Here is a 17,496-nt window from a genome sequence, read left to right on the forward strand (position 1 = left end):
AAAAGAAAACACTTTCAATTGATGATATTCTCCAATTCCTGTCATTATAATGAGAATTACAGGTACCGTAATTAAAAAATATTTTCTTTTGTGAGTTTGCTCAGTACTTAAAACATTATGGACATTCTGAATAATGGAGCACATTCCTGTAAACAATTTGGGCCAAAATAAAGTGTAAATGAATGTAGTAAGTAGTGTAGCCAAGTGCTTAGTGGCCAGACTGGGCGAGCAAGAGGGCATGGACTAGTGTGAGAGCCTGTAGGAGCACAGGCCTTTCTATGTACTTGCTTGTCTACCTCCAGTGTCCAGCACAGAGTAGGTGCTCAGATATCTGAGGAATTACAAAACAATAAATAGACTTTCTTCCCTAGTGACTTTGCTTGCAGTGCCCATTTGAAGAGCATAATAAAGTAATAATTGCTCTATAACTACTTGGTCTTGTGAGTTAATGTTTGTAAAGTGTTTTGAACTTCTTGAGAAAAAGAATGATGTTTTTGTTGGCACAGTATCATGTTTGCAGTGGCACAAGAATTACTCCTCCTCTTCTTCCTCCAGCTGCCCGTACTGTGCCCTCCCCCAGCGTCACGCTGGCCAGGACCTCCCGAAGGGCAGCCACACTGCACTCTCTGCCTTCTCCCAGCCACTCCAGCCGGGCAGGACAGGTAAGGACAAAGTACCCGTCAGACAGATTTCTCTAAGGCCTCTCAAGAGACGCTGGGGAAGTGGGACTTAGGTGAAGCTTAATGACTCTTAGAGGGATTGGTGTGTAGAGGAATGCAAGTTCTTGGCCAGGCCTGCAAGAAACTATTGGGACAGACAGGCTGATCCATGAGCACATACCAAACTGAACCCTGAAAGAGAGGTGGAGGGATAGGGGTGCCAACACAGCTGCTTTGCAAAGTGTGTATGGTTTCTATACCCATAATACAAACCTCAACAACAACTGGCAGAAAATCTTGTAGTTTTGTAAGCAGGAACTCATAAGAGAAGCCAGATTTCTCTCATATAGATAAAAATTTTAACTTTCATGATTACATTCCCTGGATTTTTAAATATCTGACGATGGCAAATAAAGGAGTCTTATCTCACAATAGATCATCATAGGCTGCAACTTTTCCACTGTATTGATTACTATAAAAATTGCCTTGATTTTTAGGAACTCAATAATTACAGTTCAAATGTGATTTTGAAAACAAAAGCTGTTTTGTATTAAGAATGGCTGTCCTTTATGAACAAATTCAAGAAGAACATTTTCCTTTTGAGATTATATTAGCTTTCCACAGACCACGCAAAATCAAGTATCTCAAAGTTATGCCCAGAGGGCTGGTTGCAGGTACAGAATCGTCAGAGTGACTATTGGTGGTAGATCTTTGCCTTTAAGGCAGGAGCAGTTCTATTTTCCACAACTTTGAAGTGACTTGTTTTCCAAACCAAATCATGAGGTTTTCTATGTTTGGAAACTTTTTCATGATACATATTTATATGGTAGTTGCTATACATGTGGCAAATTTACTGTCTCTAAAAATTGCTTCCAGGGACTGGCAATGAATGTTATGTGGACAAAAGCTAACATGGTTTACTGTTAAAAAAAAATCCCGGTAGTTTGGGTTTAGTTGAACAGCACAAAGTTAGCCAAGACTTACCTTTTTGTTTTGTTTTTAGAAAATTATGAAAGAAACCTTTCTTCCAATTCCATTGCACTCGTTATCAATCTGAAAACAAAATCAAGCATAGTCAAATTTGTAGTTAGATTATAACAAGCAGCATTTGAAAACTCTGAAAGCTTAGCGCCCCCCAAAAAGCGACATGTGAAACATTTATTTGTGAGTGACACCAGATAAGAAATGGTTTGTTTTTCTACTTGATTCATTACAGAAGAACCCCGATTTTCCATCTGCGTAGGGCTTGTGAATCACATAGGTATTATGGAATTTTTTTTTGGTTTTATTTGCTTCTTTTATTTGTAAGGTATTTGATACCAGGCAGTTTGTCCATGTCCTGCAATAAATATGTGGGAGCCCCCCTCAGGAAGGAGGAGGAGGGCAGCATGAGGTAGGGTGAGATCGAATTTCCTTTTCGGAAGGTCAGTGTCCTGTTGCATTGCAGGGGCTGTGCGTTCATTTAGAGCAGAAGAGGTGAAACCTCCTCACATGCTCTGGCTTGGTGACCAGAAATCACTGTCGGCGGTTTGCCAACTAAAGTCCATTTGCCAACTAAACTTCTATGGTAAGCGTGGGTTGGAAATGTGAAGGTTGATTCTGGTTATGTGTTATTGTTATTTGCTTTGATGTGGGGGAGTGGAGGATGTGAACAAGTTTTAAAATAGTATTACATTTTATGATGAATAAAAGATGAAGGGAATTATTACTGGGAATTCTTTATTCAAGTGTTTAATGAATAAGCTGGTTGGCTCCTAGGGTTGTTGATCCCCTAAATGTTCTGGACTTCCAGTTGGTTTTATTGTAGTTATTCTTATTTACTAGTTCTATGTTTTTCTAATATTATACGGACAGTGGATTTAACAATGAGCATGTCTTCTATCTGGTCCAATGTTGAGTTTGTGACATCCAGACAATTTTTGGTCATAACCAGAAAAGACCAATAAATATAGGAGTGTGATATCCTTGCAAGGAGAAGGGAAAAGAGACTGGTCAAGGAGGTTAAAGGTTTTTATTAAAATAAAAAAGGGAGTTGGTGAGAAACCAAGTTTAAATGGACTACGCACTAGAACTCAAAGGTGATATTCTAATGAAGGCAGGGTAAGGCAGCTCATGGAAATGTACTGTCTGTGTGTGAGAGAGAGAGAGAAAGAGAGAGAAAGAATTGATTTTTCCCCTTATCTACATCTACATGCACCTTTCTAAGAAAGGAATCTTGTCTTTTTGGCTCTGCATCACCTGCTATTAGACGATTGATAAATATTTATTGAGTACCTCTTTTTGTAACTGCTACCCAAAAAGGTCGGCAAACTAGGTGCTTTGATGCACTTTCTGTGAGATAGGAGTGAATATGGTAGTCAGAGCTCAGCCAGAGGCCGCTGAAACTTAATCAAATAATTTGCAGCCGAAGGGGAACTGTGAGCTTATCACAGAGCATTTCCTCTAATCCCCATCATGCCCATCACACTTCTGGGTTAGACCACCAGGGGTCAGGATGTTGTTTTCAGGAAGGCTTTATGAAAGAACACTTTGGCTGTCAAAGAAGAAAAAGACCCTGTAGTGGATCTCAAACTTTTAAACACAAGAAGGGCTGAAGGATAGTTCCTAAGTCTTAGCTTTAGAGATTCTGATTCAGGAAGTTGGGGGGGGGTGCCCCTGGGAATCTTTATCTGTAGAAGCTGCAGGTGTTGATGGATCTCACTTTTGAGAAAAATGTGGGGTGTCTCTTGCTTGTTTATCTCATTTGAGGACTGCAGGTTCAGCACCCCCCAGGAGCCGGGCTCTGAGACTCAGTCACTTAGATGAAGAGGAAGCGGCTGTCACACAAAATTCCCTGTGGCTTTGTGCAAAGTGCTTTTCTTCGCTAAGATTCAGGTTCCTCCTTTTTAAAAGATAAGAACCACATTGCCTACCTCATGGGATTTAAAGAAATAACGTGTACAGCACTTAGCAGAGTTATTAGTGTAGGTAGCTAGTTAGTATTAATAAAGGAAGAGAGCAAATGAAATTGGACATTAAGGCTGACTTATTAAGAAGTTATAATATTCACAGCTCCCCAGGGGACATAGTCCCTGAAGTGGGCTCCCAGGGGAACGACTGACCATTATCCCAGATTACCGATAGAGAAAACAATAAAGGGGAAGTCACTTTGCTAGGCACAGGCACAGAAGAAGCCAAGATGGCAATCATAAAAAAAAGGTATCTAACTTGGGGAAAAGACAGGATTGGATAGTGGGAACCCCAACACAAGTCTGCTGAAGAGCCAAGCAAGAGACAGGTGAGTTTGAAAGCCAGAGGTAATATAATCAAAGCTAAACACACCCCTCTTGGTTGCATGCATTTGCCTCTTCATTCACCGGTTTGCATGCGTTTTCTCTTCATATCAGCCTGGATCCAAATTTGGCTCCAAAATGCAGGCCTGGGTGGGGAAGCTCAGTATCCTCCAGAGCACAGCCAGCAACAGAGACCAAGACAGCCGGATGGAGACAGGCTGAACTGGACTGTGCTTTGGCATGGACTAAACTAACCTATGGCAGCTTGGCAGCTTCAGATACCTTGTCAAATGCTGGACAATGGCACAGAATTTCTGGACCCTGGCCCTTTTTCTGGGCTTGGTGAAGATAAGGCTGGAGTTTCCATAGTGTGATGGCTCTAAGCCACTTGGTCGTGGATGAGACCCGAGACATCTAGAGACAGTCCTTCATCTCTACTCAATAAATCTTACCCCTACACCTCATCCTCCTAGGTGTGGCTCCCTGAAATGCTTCCCTTGCGATTCTGTGGAAGAATCCCATTTCCACTGGCAACAGAGTGACTGGCATATGATAAAGCTTTTAGTAAATGTTAGCTTGAGGTGAGTAGAGAAGGGAAAGGTCAGCGATAAGCCCTCTATAGCTAGGAAAATGGTTTGAGGCAGATGAAGCCAGGTTATGACTAATCAGAAGGTTAATTCTTGGATGTGGGGGGCCAGGGTCAGTGTCTGAAGATAGGACCTACACCGGATGAATAAATATGAAGGATTTCTCACCATTACAAAATTTCTCCAAGAGTGAAAGAACAACCCAGATGGCACAGTTAATTGGAATTATAATTGATTCCCAAATAGTATTTAAAGTCAACAGTTTAATTGATTTTCCTAGGGAAAGTCATGTAAGAACTTCTAAATGGGAACAAAGTGGAATGTATCCAATTTGGTGACTTGTTCATATCTGCCACCCACACTATGTGGAGTGACGAATGAAGAATAAAATGGTCAAGGGAGGGAGGGAACAGGGACCGTGAATCGAATGGGCTGTAATTAAGAGAATCCTTGTTTAGTAATGTCAGGTTGTACTGAATCTGCTGGCTGGCTCGTGTGTGGCTGTTGCCAAGTGCTTTCCCAAGACGAAGCCCGGAGTCTGGAGAGCCGAGTAAGCGGGACTGACGCCTCCCTTAGCTGCTTTTCTTAAGACAAAGATGAAATCGAGCGGCACTTAAATGCACGCCGCGACTGAACGAGCTGAGAAGTGGATGGATGGGGGATACGAGGACGAGTGGGGGTGAGATGGGCTCAGAATCTCAGGCAAATCATTAAGCTCCATTGGGCTTTATTTTCCTAAGTCACATTCTAGTCCCGATACGTTGTGGTAAGATGTAGAAAGTGGGCTGCGGGCTACATCCCAACCCTTTTACGTTTTTCTCACCTGGAAAGTAGTCCCTAAATTAGGGTACCTAAATTATTGCCAGATGCTAACTATTTTGAGGAATTTTGTTTATCCTGAACTATGAATGTTTTAGTGTTGTGATTTTTTTTAATTTAAGCCCCGATTTTAACTTAAATGTTTTTACCAGTGCTATTACTTCTCTGGATGAGTAGCCATGGTAATAAATGGTAATGATAAGTAAATGATAATAGCCACCATTTTCTGAGCACCTATCACCTGCTAGGTATTGTGGGGGCTAAAAAAATATTAATGCTGTTTCTCCCACCTTCTAAACTCTTCTGGGTGGGCTAATCATCAAAGTAACAGAGACAGATTAATAGGAGAGAATTCCTTTTAATACATGCGCATGGGAAATTCACACATGCATGAAAATTCCAAAGACACTGAGGCAACATTGGGCGTTTAAGACACTTCGGACAAAGGAGAACAGGGCGGGTGGATGGAATGGGGTCTTAATTCAGAAGTCAGAATGGACAATTCACAGGTAGTTGGGGAACTGAGGGCACATATCAGCAGGAAAATCCTTGCTAGGCAACTTCGAAGCGATGGGGCACGGGGGTATCCAGCTAACAGGCGCCTTTCCAAAACCTTATTTACCATACTTAATTCAAATTAGGCTGAGGCGAACATCCTAAGATTTCCTTTCTGCAGCAAGATTTTCTATCTGAAAGTCTTAGGTAGGAAAGAGGAGGGGGCCAAACCTTCCCTCAAGTCCTGCTTCCCAATAAGCAGCTTAAAATCAACATCCCCTAAAGACAGACTTAGGGTAGCAAAACCCTGTTCCTCTCAGTATTATGATTGTCACATTTCATTTGTATTCTTAAAATGACCTTGTGTGGAGGCTTTATTGTGGCTGCTTTCCATGAGGGTTTTGAGAGGTCACAGAGATACCAATTAGCAGAGTTGGGATTTAAATCTAGGTCTTTCTAATTCCAGAACCATGCTTCTCCGTTTCTATATCATCAATCTGCTGTGCTGAGAGCATTCATAGGGATCCTTTGTGCTGTTTGATTCAGGGTCCCCCAACTGTTCATCAAACGCACTAGGCAGGGTGTCGTCCTCCTTCACTTTTCACTTGTGACCCCTAAGTAGGGCACATTTTCCTAATACTAGTATCATAATATTTTGCTTACTTTGAGTAATGAGTTTACTGACTCATCTGGACTTGCCTGGGCTAATACATGAAAATAAAAATTTATTTTTTCTCCTCCAATTACTTAAGCTTTGTCAAATTTCCTTTTACCTTAGACAGATACAATGATCATTTGGTCAGTTTTCTTTTTCTATAAAAAAGCCTCCACAAAACAAAAACACAGCTAATTCTGTGTTATCAAAATAAAATTTCAATCCATTTTTAAAAATTGTTTTATTTCTTATTTCTTTTTAAGAGAGGCAGGAATAAACTTGAAGCAGCTTCTGTGTGTGCCCTGACCAGAGAATTGAACAATTGCAGTCCATTTTAAACTATCCTCTCTGACACTATTGGTTAGACATAAGAACTGGGGAGCAGAAGGATAGGGGTGTGGTACCTCTCTCTTCCTCTTCCAGGCTGTTACAGTTTGGGCAAATGTGAGGCAGGGAGAAAGGAGAAAAAAGGCTCAAATCACTCACATTTAATAACCCTTCGCTGTGTGAGAATTTGACTCTTTCCTGGTTCACGTGTGTGACTGGCATCCACAGGAGAGTTTTGGCACCCTTGTGGCATCCCCGGGCGCAGTCGTTGATATGGGAGATGCAGTCTAGAAAGACCTAGTCCATGCGAACATCCCCAGCCTCCAGCACCCGGGTCTGCTCACTGAGCAACCACCTCTGCTCTCGTGCTTGGAACACAGCGAGATAACCTGAACCTGGCCGCTGCGCCGGAGTTCACCTGGCCCACACACAGTTTGTGAGTTGCCCCAGGGCTGGGCCCTCTTTTCCACATCTCCCCCCCACCCCTCTTAGTTCAGAAAGGTGCAAGGCGTGAACTTCGTGAGGTCACTGCATAAGCAAAGGACAAATCTGGGAAAAACGTTCCCTCCAACAGGCACCCTTCTGGCTTTAGAATGGCTCTCTTGGTAGCCCCTGGGCTCTGCTTGGTGGTGACAGGTGTGTCCTAGAGGAGTGGATGAGACATCCGCAGCATTGCTCTTATCCACCCGCACCAAGGCCGCCTCCCAGCCTTGCTGATTTCTGGCTTCCCTTTTCCCCGCTCCAGCCTTCCTGGTAGATTCCACTGGGGTAGGGAAGGGCACTGTCTGAGTGACTGTTGACAGCAGCAGAGCCTGTTCCTTGTCCCTTAGCAAGCCAGAAAAAAGATGATGACCTCAGTTTTTGGTTCTGCAATTTCTCTATTGCAAGATTGAGGCCCTAATGCAGTGGTGGGATTCAGCCGGTTTACAACGGTTCAGCAGAAACAATACCTAATTTTTTGTTGAGTATTCAGCAGACCAGTTGATAAAATGTCACTTGTAATGAGGTTTCTCCTTAAGGTGGGCACCTGGAAGCCGCTCAATGAGCTACAGTAATCACATATTTTACTCTTTTTAACGTTCATCTGCACAACAGCGTATTCTAAGTGCCCATAGTAATGTTCATTCCACCCACAGGTGAAAAAATTGATGAATTGTAGTATTTATTTCTTCATTTCATAAAACTCCTTATATCTTTGATTAAATACTACATTTTTAATTCCCTTGCGTCTGTTACTTCAGTAAACAAACATATAACATAAAGAGAAAAAGTGCCAAACCACCAAGGGGTGACAAGGTGTCACTGGAAATATCTTTAATGAGTTTTATTGATTTTTTTAAGGTATTCTTTAATATGTTTTCATTAATATTTTAAAACTATTTCTTATAATCTAGTTTTGTGTACCTCTTTAATTCTTATTAAAGTATGAAATGCATGAAATAATAAACTAACTTTCGGTATATATATTTTTTTTCTTTTTTTTTTTTTCTTAATTGAGATGGAAGTAGGCAGAGAGACTCCTGCATACACCCTAACTGGGATTCACCTGGCAAACTCACTAGAGGGTGATGCTCTGCCCAACCTCTGTTCTGTTCTGTTGCTCAGCAACTTAGCTACTTTAGTGCCTTAGGCAAGATCATGGTGCCATCCTCAGCACCTGAAGCCAACTTCCTCAAATGAACTATGGCTGCAAAGCAAGAGGGAGAGAGACAGAGTGATGGGGAGAGGGCTAGAGAAACAGGTGGTAACTTCTTCTGTGTTTCATGATCAGAAATCAAATCAGGGGCCTCCACACACCAGATTGACGCTCTACTGCTGAGCCTACCAGCCAAGACCAGTATATCATTTTTTTATACTTAAAACAGTCATTAGGGCAGAAAACTGGTTTTTAAATTATTTGAATCCCACATTTGGATAACCATGTCATCTCTGGGCATTCCTGGCCCAGGGATAAGGGAAACAGAAGCAGTAATGAGTATTGATCAAAAGCAAGAGCTTGTAGAGTTGAGTCCTACTGTGAGCAAGGACACAGTGAGCCAAGCGCAGGCCCCCAAGGCTGCCTCCAGGACCAGGAGAAAGAGCAGTGAGAGAAGTCAAGGAGCAAAACCCTCTGTGTAGTCACTGCTCACTCACAAACTAACATCCCCTACTTCCTGGGCTCCAGAAAGATCCTGAATAAGACTTCCCAGATCAGGGATGGGAAAGACCTAGCACTGGACACCTGACTCAGGAACCTGACAGGGAGGAGCCAATCCACTCACTCCCACATGGGACTGAATAATTCTCTCTAAAATTTCCATGAGCTTGAACCCCAAGGCTCAGGCACCTAGGGTTTAGAGTCTTAGTGGCCTCACCTGACAAATCAATCCACCCTCATAACTTCTCCTCTAGATGCTGCATTGTCCCCAAGTAAATGTCCAGGAACCCTGAGCCCCATCAAGCCACCAAGAGCTCATATTCTGTGACACCCCATCCCTCACGTCTGTTCCATCTCACTGAGCACCACCTCCTGCATTTCCTCTAGAGCTCCATTCCAGCCCCTCTCAGGGCCCTGGACAGTCATCCATTATTATTACTGCACCAGCTCTTCACTGTCTTCCACTGCCCTCCTATCCTCACTTCCTCACTATAATGGCTCCCTGCAGACACTCCATGATAGTGAAAGGTCATTGAGAAGGGACCCTGTGCCTGCCTCTCACATCTCCACAGGGAGGGAGCCAGGGGAGAGCATGACAGAGCCCCAGAGAGAGTGTGAGGATCACAAAGTGGGCGGGTGGCCTAGCTGCTCCCCCTGCCCAGGCAGAGACCAGGGTCGTGTGCTGACCCTGGTGACCCAGAGTGATGTGGGGATTCCAGACTGATCCCTTACTCCTGTGAGGGGTGAGAAACCATGAGGACCTCATCCAGTCAGTCCTGGGGGCTCTACGTCAGGGTCCATGCAATGATCCCAGGACTATGGGTGGGGAGGAACCAGGTGAGCATCCAGGAAAGGACTGTGATGGGTTAGCACAGCCTGAGGAGCCAATGGCCCAGGCCATGGTGGGCTAGGACTTCTGGTGTCACTCCCTGGGAGTGGGTCATGAATTCCTAGAGGCCTCGGTCTTACCCCGCCTATGTGCACTACATATCCCCACCTGCCATATATACTTGTTTTATCCTGGAGAAAAAAACCAAGAATCTTGAGATAACCTAGAAGAAATGTCCTCCAAACACAAATTAAGCCCTGGGAAACATGAAGCAGCTATGGCCCTGTCACATCTGAGTTTAGGAACTGAGATGTGTCCCGGCCTCTGTGGTGTGGATAAACCCCAGGGGGACGTGAAGTTCTACTACGTTAGCCACTGCGGGTGATGGCAGGGGAAGGCCTGCAGAGGGGATGGCCACACACAGGGAGAGTGCTGTCAGTGCACACACAGTTGTCCTGGACGAGGGCGCCCTGAGGGTGGCTCAGCACCCATGTGTGCAGCAATTCTGCTTCAGTCAGAGCTTCAGCTAATCTATCAGGAGAAGGGAGAATAGAACTGAATGCTCTGGCTGAAATTCATGGGGCTTTTTGGGCACAACTCCTTAGGCACAGGTCACCCTCCCAAAGATGAAAAGACAGTACACAGCCAGCCCATGCCCGTGTCAAGGAAATATTTTTGAGGACCTCAAGCGACAATGATAGATCCTAAGGACACAACAATGAATTGGGACGTCACCCCAGCCACAGGCTCAGGCTGCTGGTGCAGAAGGAGATATCCAGCAGAAACCTGGTACCCAGTGTCTCCTCCAAGAAACGGGAATCTCCCTGTGCAGCTCGCACCGGCCAGTAGTAAGGAGCATCACCCCACGGGAGTCATCTGCCAGGAAGGCTGTGGGTCACACTGGAGTAGGGCAGAGCAGTGATCTTCTGGGGAGCTGCTATGGTGGCAGGTGGCCGTGCTGGGGCTGAGGACAGGCCACAGATCCGGCCAGGCGCTTCCTTTCACGACAGAGCTGCTGGTCCCTCAGGACGCACAGGACTCATCCTGCCCTAATGGCCCACCACCCAGTTTCCCCAGATCCAGCCAATGGCACATGCTTAATGTCACCACGTCACATACATGGGTCAGAACCACTGATACCTGGTGTGGGGTCACTGCAGTGGTCACTGTAGTTCCAGGTAGGTCGGCCTCTGGTCTTCCCCTCTGTCCCTCTACTGAAGAACTTTCTGAGCCTGACTCTCACTCAACAATATGCTAACCCCTCCCCGGGTGGGGAGGCTCTGGAACGGGCCACGGCTTCTGCAGCACCCTCGCTCCTCAGTCTGCTCTGCGCCACACGGATGCAGTGTGAGGGTCTCCACAGGGCACCCCTCAGCAGGGACAGCGCTATGGCACTGTACGTCAAACCCCTGTCCTTCGCCTCACCAAGGTCCACTCAGCCTTAGAGGTAACTTCCTCCATGGAGGAGAGAGAGGAGCCAGTCTCCTCCCAGGCTGTTGGCTTTAGAGAGCAGTGCTCAGTGATAGGGCTTCCTGGCTGGCTGCAACCACATGATAATCAGGTGTAAACAGGAGGCCAACATCAGGAGGGATCTGGGCTCCCTGGGCCTGAAACGCTGAGCTTCCTGGAGGAGGGGCACCTGTGGCTGGTGGTGTCTTCAGGCCCGACTTCACCCTACAGGAAGGCAGTTATCAGAACTTGGATGTCTAAAGGGACAAAAGAAATAGTGTGATTCTGGCCCCTGAGCACACCAGGCTGTGGGCAGGAGAGCCAGCCCAGGATGTCCCCTGGAAGCCTGTGGGTTTGTGAATTTTTAGGGTTCCTCCTTCCACTCTGGCAGGACTTCCGAGACATACCTTTTTATGGGCATGCAGTGTCATTTTTCGCCCGTTCAATTGGAGGAATTCGGGCCCAGCCGGGCCGACTGCAGGATCAGTTGGTGGGTCCCCAGACTGCTGGGCAGTGGGGACTTTGCTTGCTATCTTCCGGGTTGGGAAGCAGGGTGGGAAGTGGGAGGAGCTCCGGCTGCTTTGCCTCCTGCAGGAAAGGGAAGGAATGAGGTTGTGGGGGTTCAGGACCCCCGAGAGACCCCTCCAGGTAGACATCACCTCCAGCTGCAACTGAGGCTCATAACCCCCTGAAGCCGAGGGCTGCCCCCAGGGAGGCTGAAAGAACAAGGTCTTGATCAGCCAGGAGGGTGAAGGTCAGCCACACATGCAGAGCTCAGCAGCTGCCCACTGAGTGCCCAGGACCACGTGAACAAGGCACTTTGTCCCATGGGGTCCCAGCCCTCCCCCAGCCTCCAGGCCCCAACACCCTACAGCAGGGCTTCACCTCTTCTCCCACGGCCTCGCCGGCCCCACCCAGGCAGCCCTATGCTTCCTGAGGGACCCCTAGTCACTGTCTCCTGGGGGGCTTGTTGGAGAGTGGGGTGTATATCAGGCCCACCCGCTCCTTCTGAGAAGTGGACAGTGTTCGGCCACATGAAGGACCAGGGCCCCGCAGGGAGAAATGCCCAGAGTTCATCAAGCGCAGGCACCCCCTTCTAATGGCGGCTTGGAGAGACTAGGGGGCCCAAGGAAGGCACAGAGGAGCTTGCTACATTTTCTTCAGCCTGTGGCCCTCTCCCCGTAGGGGCAGCCACCCGGTGACACAGGCCAGACCACCAATGGCTGAGAAGTCAGGGTGGAGAGGGGGCTTCCTGGGTCGCTGGAGGGCCCCCCAGGATTACCTGAGGCTGCTGCCCACCACAGCCTGCTCCCCGCGGTCAGCAGGGGCCTGACTGATGGTACTGTGAGAGGTCCGCGTCCCCACTCGCAGGCTCTCCCTGCCTGGGGGACAGTTTGAAGGGTGGCGCAAGGGAGCAGCAATGGCTGGAAGTTTTAACTGGGCAGCAGGAGAGGAGGAGGGGATGGAGATCTGTCGTCTGCCCAGGGGCCTGGAGGGCAGACGAGGGCCAGGAGGGGGGCGAGGGACAAAGGTAGACTGGGAAACAGAGCTTGGGGCCAGGTGGCTGGGGACGATGGGAGGAAGGGAAGGGGGACAGGCAGAGCGGGGGATGCTGGTGATCACAGAGGACCCGTTGGGGCTGAAGACTTTACGGGTCACCAAGAGAGGTTTTGGCCTGCTGGTGTAAAGGCAGGTCATGGATGGGCCCCGCTGGGGCTCAGGAGCCGGGCCAGGCTGAGGCCCAGGGCCTGCAGTGGGGGCCGGCCCAAGGCAGGGCTCCCGGCAGGAAGGTGAGAGGAAAGGGTCACTGGAGCAGGACGTGGTAGGTGCAGGGAGAGGAGGAAAACGGGTCGCTTGCTTTCTCTTCATCGCTCGCAAATGTAGAGTGAGAGTCCAGGCACCCTGGGGTTCTGGACTATGAGGCATCTGCCTCTGTTACCTCACGCTTTGTCCTTGTGACCTCAGATACAGAGAATTCTAGAGAGATCTGGAAGCCCTGCCTGAGCATGACTGTGCACTGTCGACATAAGCAGACTCATGGCTGGATAGGGACTGTCACAGGCAGTACTTGGCCAGAACCGGGCAGTCCTTTAATAACCTGAATCAGCCTGGGTCCTTCCCCACCTGGCAGTCATGGGACAGCATCCTGCTCTCTTCCCTGAACGTCTTGCATCCTCGTGCTCTGGAGGAGTCCCTCCTTCATGGGCACATACACCGTCTCCCTGTCGCATGTCCACCAGAGGGTCAAGGGTTCAGCCCGTCCCTGAGCTTCGGTGCTCAGGGTATTTCAGGCTTAGGAATCTCCTGGAATGAACAGGGATAGCTACAGTGGTGGGGTGCAGCCAGTTCGCACCAGTTCAGCAGAACCAATACCTAATTTTTTTGTTGTTTTCGGCAAACTTTTACACTGGTTGTTAAAAGTCACGTGTAATCAGGGTACTGCCAAGGTGGGTGCCTGGCAGCTGCCCAATGTGAAATCACAAATTCATATTCCTCATTCTTTTTAGCCTTCATCTGTGAATATTCTAAGCGCCTGTAGTGATGTTATTCCATCCATAGGTGAAGAAAATTTGATAGAACTATAGTTTTAATATTTATTTATCCATTTCATAAAACTCATTATATGTTTGATGAAATACTACATTTTAATTCCTTCGTGGCCCTGGCCAATTAGCTCAGTGGTAGAGCGTTGGTCAGTTGTGTGGATGTCCTGGGCCCGGAGTGCTCAGTGGATGGCTCAGTTGGTCTAGCACATTGGCCTCAAGTGCCAAAAATAGCTCTGTACTCGATCATCAGTCCAAGATGGGAGTTGTCGGGCAGATCTCAGTAAGGACACGTGCAGAAACCTGTCTCTATCTCCCCACCTCTCACCTAAAAAAAAAAAAAAAAAGAATCTATCTGTCTATCTATCATCTATCTATCTATCTATCTATCTATCTATCTATCTATCTATCTATCATCTATCTATCATCTACCAATTTCTGGTCAGGGCACATAGTAGAAGGGCTTATCTGATGTTCCACCAATACCCTTCATACTTCTCTCTCTCTCTCTCTCTCTCTCTCTCTCTCTCTCATTCTCTCTCTCTCTCTCCTGTCTTTTCCTCTTGCAACCATGGCTTGATTAGAGCAAGTTAGTCCTGGATGCTGAGGATGGCTCTACAGCCTCACTTCAGGTGCTGAAATGTAGCTCAGGTTGCAATGGAGCAAGGGCTCCAAAGTGGCAGAACATCGCCCCCTACTAGGCTTTCCGGGTGGATCTCAATCAGGACTCATGGAGGAGTCAGTCTCTGCCTCAGCTCCTCTCACTAAAAATAATAATTATAATAATTATTCCCTTGTATTTGTTTCTTCACTAAACAAACATATTAAGTGAAGAATAAGAGCCAAATAACAAGTGAGAAGGTGTCACTGGAAATATCTTAAAGAACAGTTTTATGGTTTATTTGCTTGGTGTTATATCATTTTTTTCTTTAAAATTTTAAAGCTTTTTCTTATAACATAATTTAGTTTTGTGTACCTCCTTTATTGTTCTTATTTAACTATTAGATACATGAAATAATAAAATACCTTTGGTATATATATGTATGTATACTTTTTTTTTAATAATTTTATTTTTTTTAATGTGGCGACATCAATAAATCAGGATACATATATTCAAAGATAACATGTCCAGGTTCTCTTGTTGTTCAATTATGTTGCATACCCATCACCCAAAGTCAGATTGTCCTCTGTCACCTTCTATCTAGTTTTCTTTGTGCCCCTCCCCCTCTCCCTTTCCCTCTCCCTCTCCCTCTCCCCTCCTCCCCATAACCACCACACTCTTATCAATGTCTCTTAGTCTCACTTTTATGTCCCACCTACGTATGGAATAATGCAGTTCCTGGTTTTTTCGGATTTACTTATTTCACTTTGTATAATGTTATCAAGATCCCACCATTTTGCTGTAAATGATCCGATGTCATCATTTTTTTATGGCTGAGTAGTATTCCATAGTGTATATGTGCCACATCTTCTTTATCCAGTCATCTATTGATGGGCTTTTTGGTTGTTTCCATGTCCTGGCCACTGTGAACAATGCTGCAATGAACATGGGGCTGCATGTGTCTTTACGTATCAATGTTTCTGAGTTTTTGGGGTATATACCCAGTAGAGGGATTGCTGGGTCATAAGGTAGTTCTATTTTCATTTTTTTTGAGGAACCACCATACTTTCTTCCATAATGGTTGTACTACTTTACATTCCCACCAACAGTGTATGAGGGTTCCTTTTTCTCCACAGCCTCTCCAACATTTGCTATTACCTGTCTTGTTGATAATAGCTAATCTAACAGTTGTGAGGTGGTATCTCATTGTAGTTTTGATTTGCATTTCTCTAATAACTAAAGAAGATGAGCATCTTTTCATATATCTGTTGGCGATTTGTATTTCTTCCTGGGAGAAGTGTCTGTTCATGTCCTGTTCCCATTTTTTTATGGTATTGTTTGTTTGTTTGTTGTTGAGTTTTATGAGTTCTTTGTATATTTTGGATATTAGGCCCTTATCTGAGCTGTTGTTTGAAAATATCATTTCCCATTTAGTTGGCTGTCTGTTTATTTTGTTATCAGTTTCTCCTGCTGAGCAAAAACTTCTTAGTCTGATGTAGTCCCATTCATTAATTTTTGCCTTCACTTCTCTTGCCTTTGGAGTCAAATTCATAAAATGCTCTTTAAAACCCAGGTCCATGATTTTAGTACCTATGTCTTCTTCTATGTACTTTATTGTTTCAGGTCTTATGTTTAGATCTTTGATCCATTTTGAGTTAATTTTAGTACAGGGGGACAAACTGTAGTCCAGTTTTATTCTTTTACATGTGGCTTTACAGTTTTCCCAGCACCATTTATTAAAGAGGCTTTCTTTTCTCCATTGTGTGTTGTTAGCCCCTTCATCAAAAATTACTTGACTATATATATGTGATTTTATTTCTGGCTTTTCTATTCTGTTCCATTGGTCTGAGTGTGTATTTTTCTGCCAATACCATACTGTTTTGATTGTCGTGGCCCTATAATATAGTTTGAAGTCAGGTATTGTAATGCCTCCAGCTTCATTCTTTTTCTTTAGGATTGCTTTGGCTATTTGGGGTTTTTTATAGTTCCATATAAATCTGATGATTTTTTCCTCCATTTCTTTAAAAAATGTCATTGGAATTTTGATGGGAATTGCATTAAATTTGTATATTGCTTTGGGTAATATGGCCATCTTGATTATATTTATTCTTCCTAACCAAGAACAAGGTATATTCTTCCATCTCATTATATCTTTTTCGATTTCCCTTATCAATGGTTTATAGTTTTCATTATATAAGTCCTTTACATTCTTTGTTATGTTTATTCCAAAGTATTTTATTTTTTTTGTTGCAATCGTGAAGGGGATTATTCTTTTGAGTTCTTTCTCAAATGTTTCATAGTTGGCATATAGAAAGGCTATTGACTTCTATATGTTAATTTTGTATCCTGCAACCGTACTGTATTGGCTTATTGTTTCTAGTAGTCTTTTTGTGGATTCTTTGGGGTTTTCTATGTATAGGATTATATCATCTGCAAAAAGTGATACCTTTACTTCTTCTTTTCCGATATGGATGCCTTTAATTTCTTTGTCTTGTCTGATTGCTTTGGCTAGAACCTCTAGTACCACATTAAATAAGAGTGGAGAGAGTGGACAACCCTGTCTTGTTCCTGATTTAAGGGGGGAAAGCCTTCAGTTTAGTGCCATTTAATATGAAGTTAGCTGAATGTTTATCATATATGGCCTTTATCATGTTGAGATATTTTCCTTCTATACCCATTTTGTTGAGAGTCTTAAACATAAAATTGTGTTGTATTTTATCAAAAGCCTTTTCTGCGTCTATTGATAAGATCATGTGGTTTTTGTTCTTTGTTTTGTTGATATGGTGTATTATGTTAACCGTTTTACGTATGTTGAACCATCCTTGAGATTCTGGGATGAATCCCACTTGATCATGATGTATTATTTTTTTTAATATGTTGTTGTATTCGATTTGCTAGTATTTTGTTTAGTATTTTAGCATCTGTATTCATTAGAGATATTAGTCTGTAGTTTTCTTTTTTTGTGCCATCCTTGCCTGGTTTTGGTATGAGGGTTATGTTGGCCTCATAAAATGTATTTGGAAATATTGCTTCTTCTTCAATTTTTTGGAAGACTTTCAGTAGAATAGGAACAAAATCTTCTTTGAATGTTTGATAAAATTCGCTGGTATAGCCGTCTGGGCC

At 44.8% G+C, this 17,496-nt stretch overlaps 1 protein-coding gene across 5 annotated transcripts in view; it reads left to right on the top strand.

The window, feature by feature from the left end:
* Positions 1-392: 392 nt before the first annotated feature.
* The window catches only part of CYTIP (cytohesin 1 interacting protein), a 133,829-nt gene continuing 116,725 nt past the window's right edge, over positions 393-17,496 (top strand). For 3 of the 5 annotated variants that reach the window (XM_066280935.1, XM_066280937.1, XM_066280939.1), the window contains exon 1: positions 2,104-2,226. Coding sequence is in view for 3 of the 5 variants with exons in the window: in XM_066280939.1 (XP_066137036.1) it covers positions 2,224-2,226 (3 nt within the window). In the remaining 2 variants the exon portion in view is untranslated. Of the gene's footprint in view, positions 411-555; positions 663-2,103; positions 2,227-17,496 lie in introns of those variants that run through there. The other 2 variants (XM_066280933.1, XM_066280936.1) reach the window with 2 other exon arrangements.

The sequence above is a fragment of the Saccopteryx bilineata genome, chromosome 5 (assembly GCF_036850765.1).
Source record: "Saccopteryx bilineata isolate mSacBil1 chromosome 5, mSacBil1_pri_phased_curated, whole genome shotgun sequence".
Lineage (NCBI taxonomy): Eukaryota > Metazoa > Chordata > Mammalia > Chiroptera > Emballonuridae > Saccopteryx > Saccopteryx bilineata.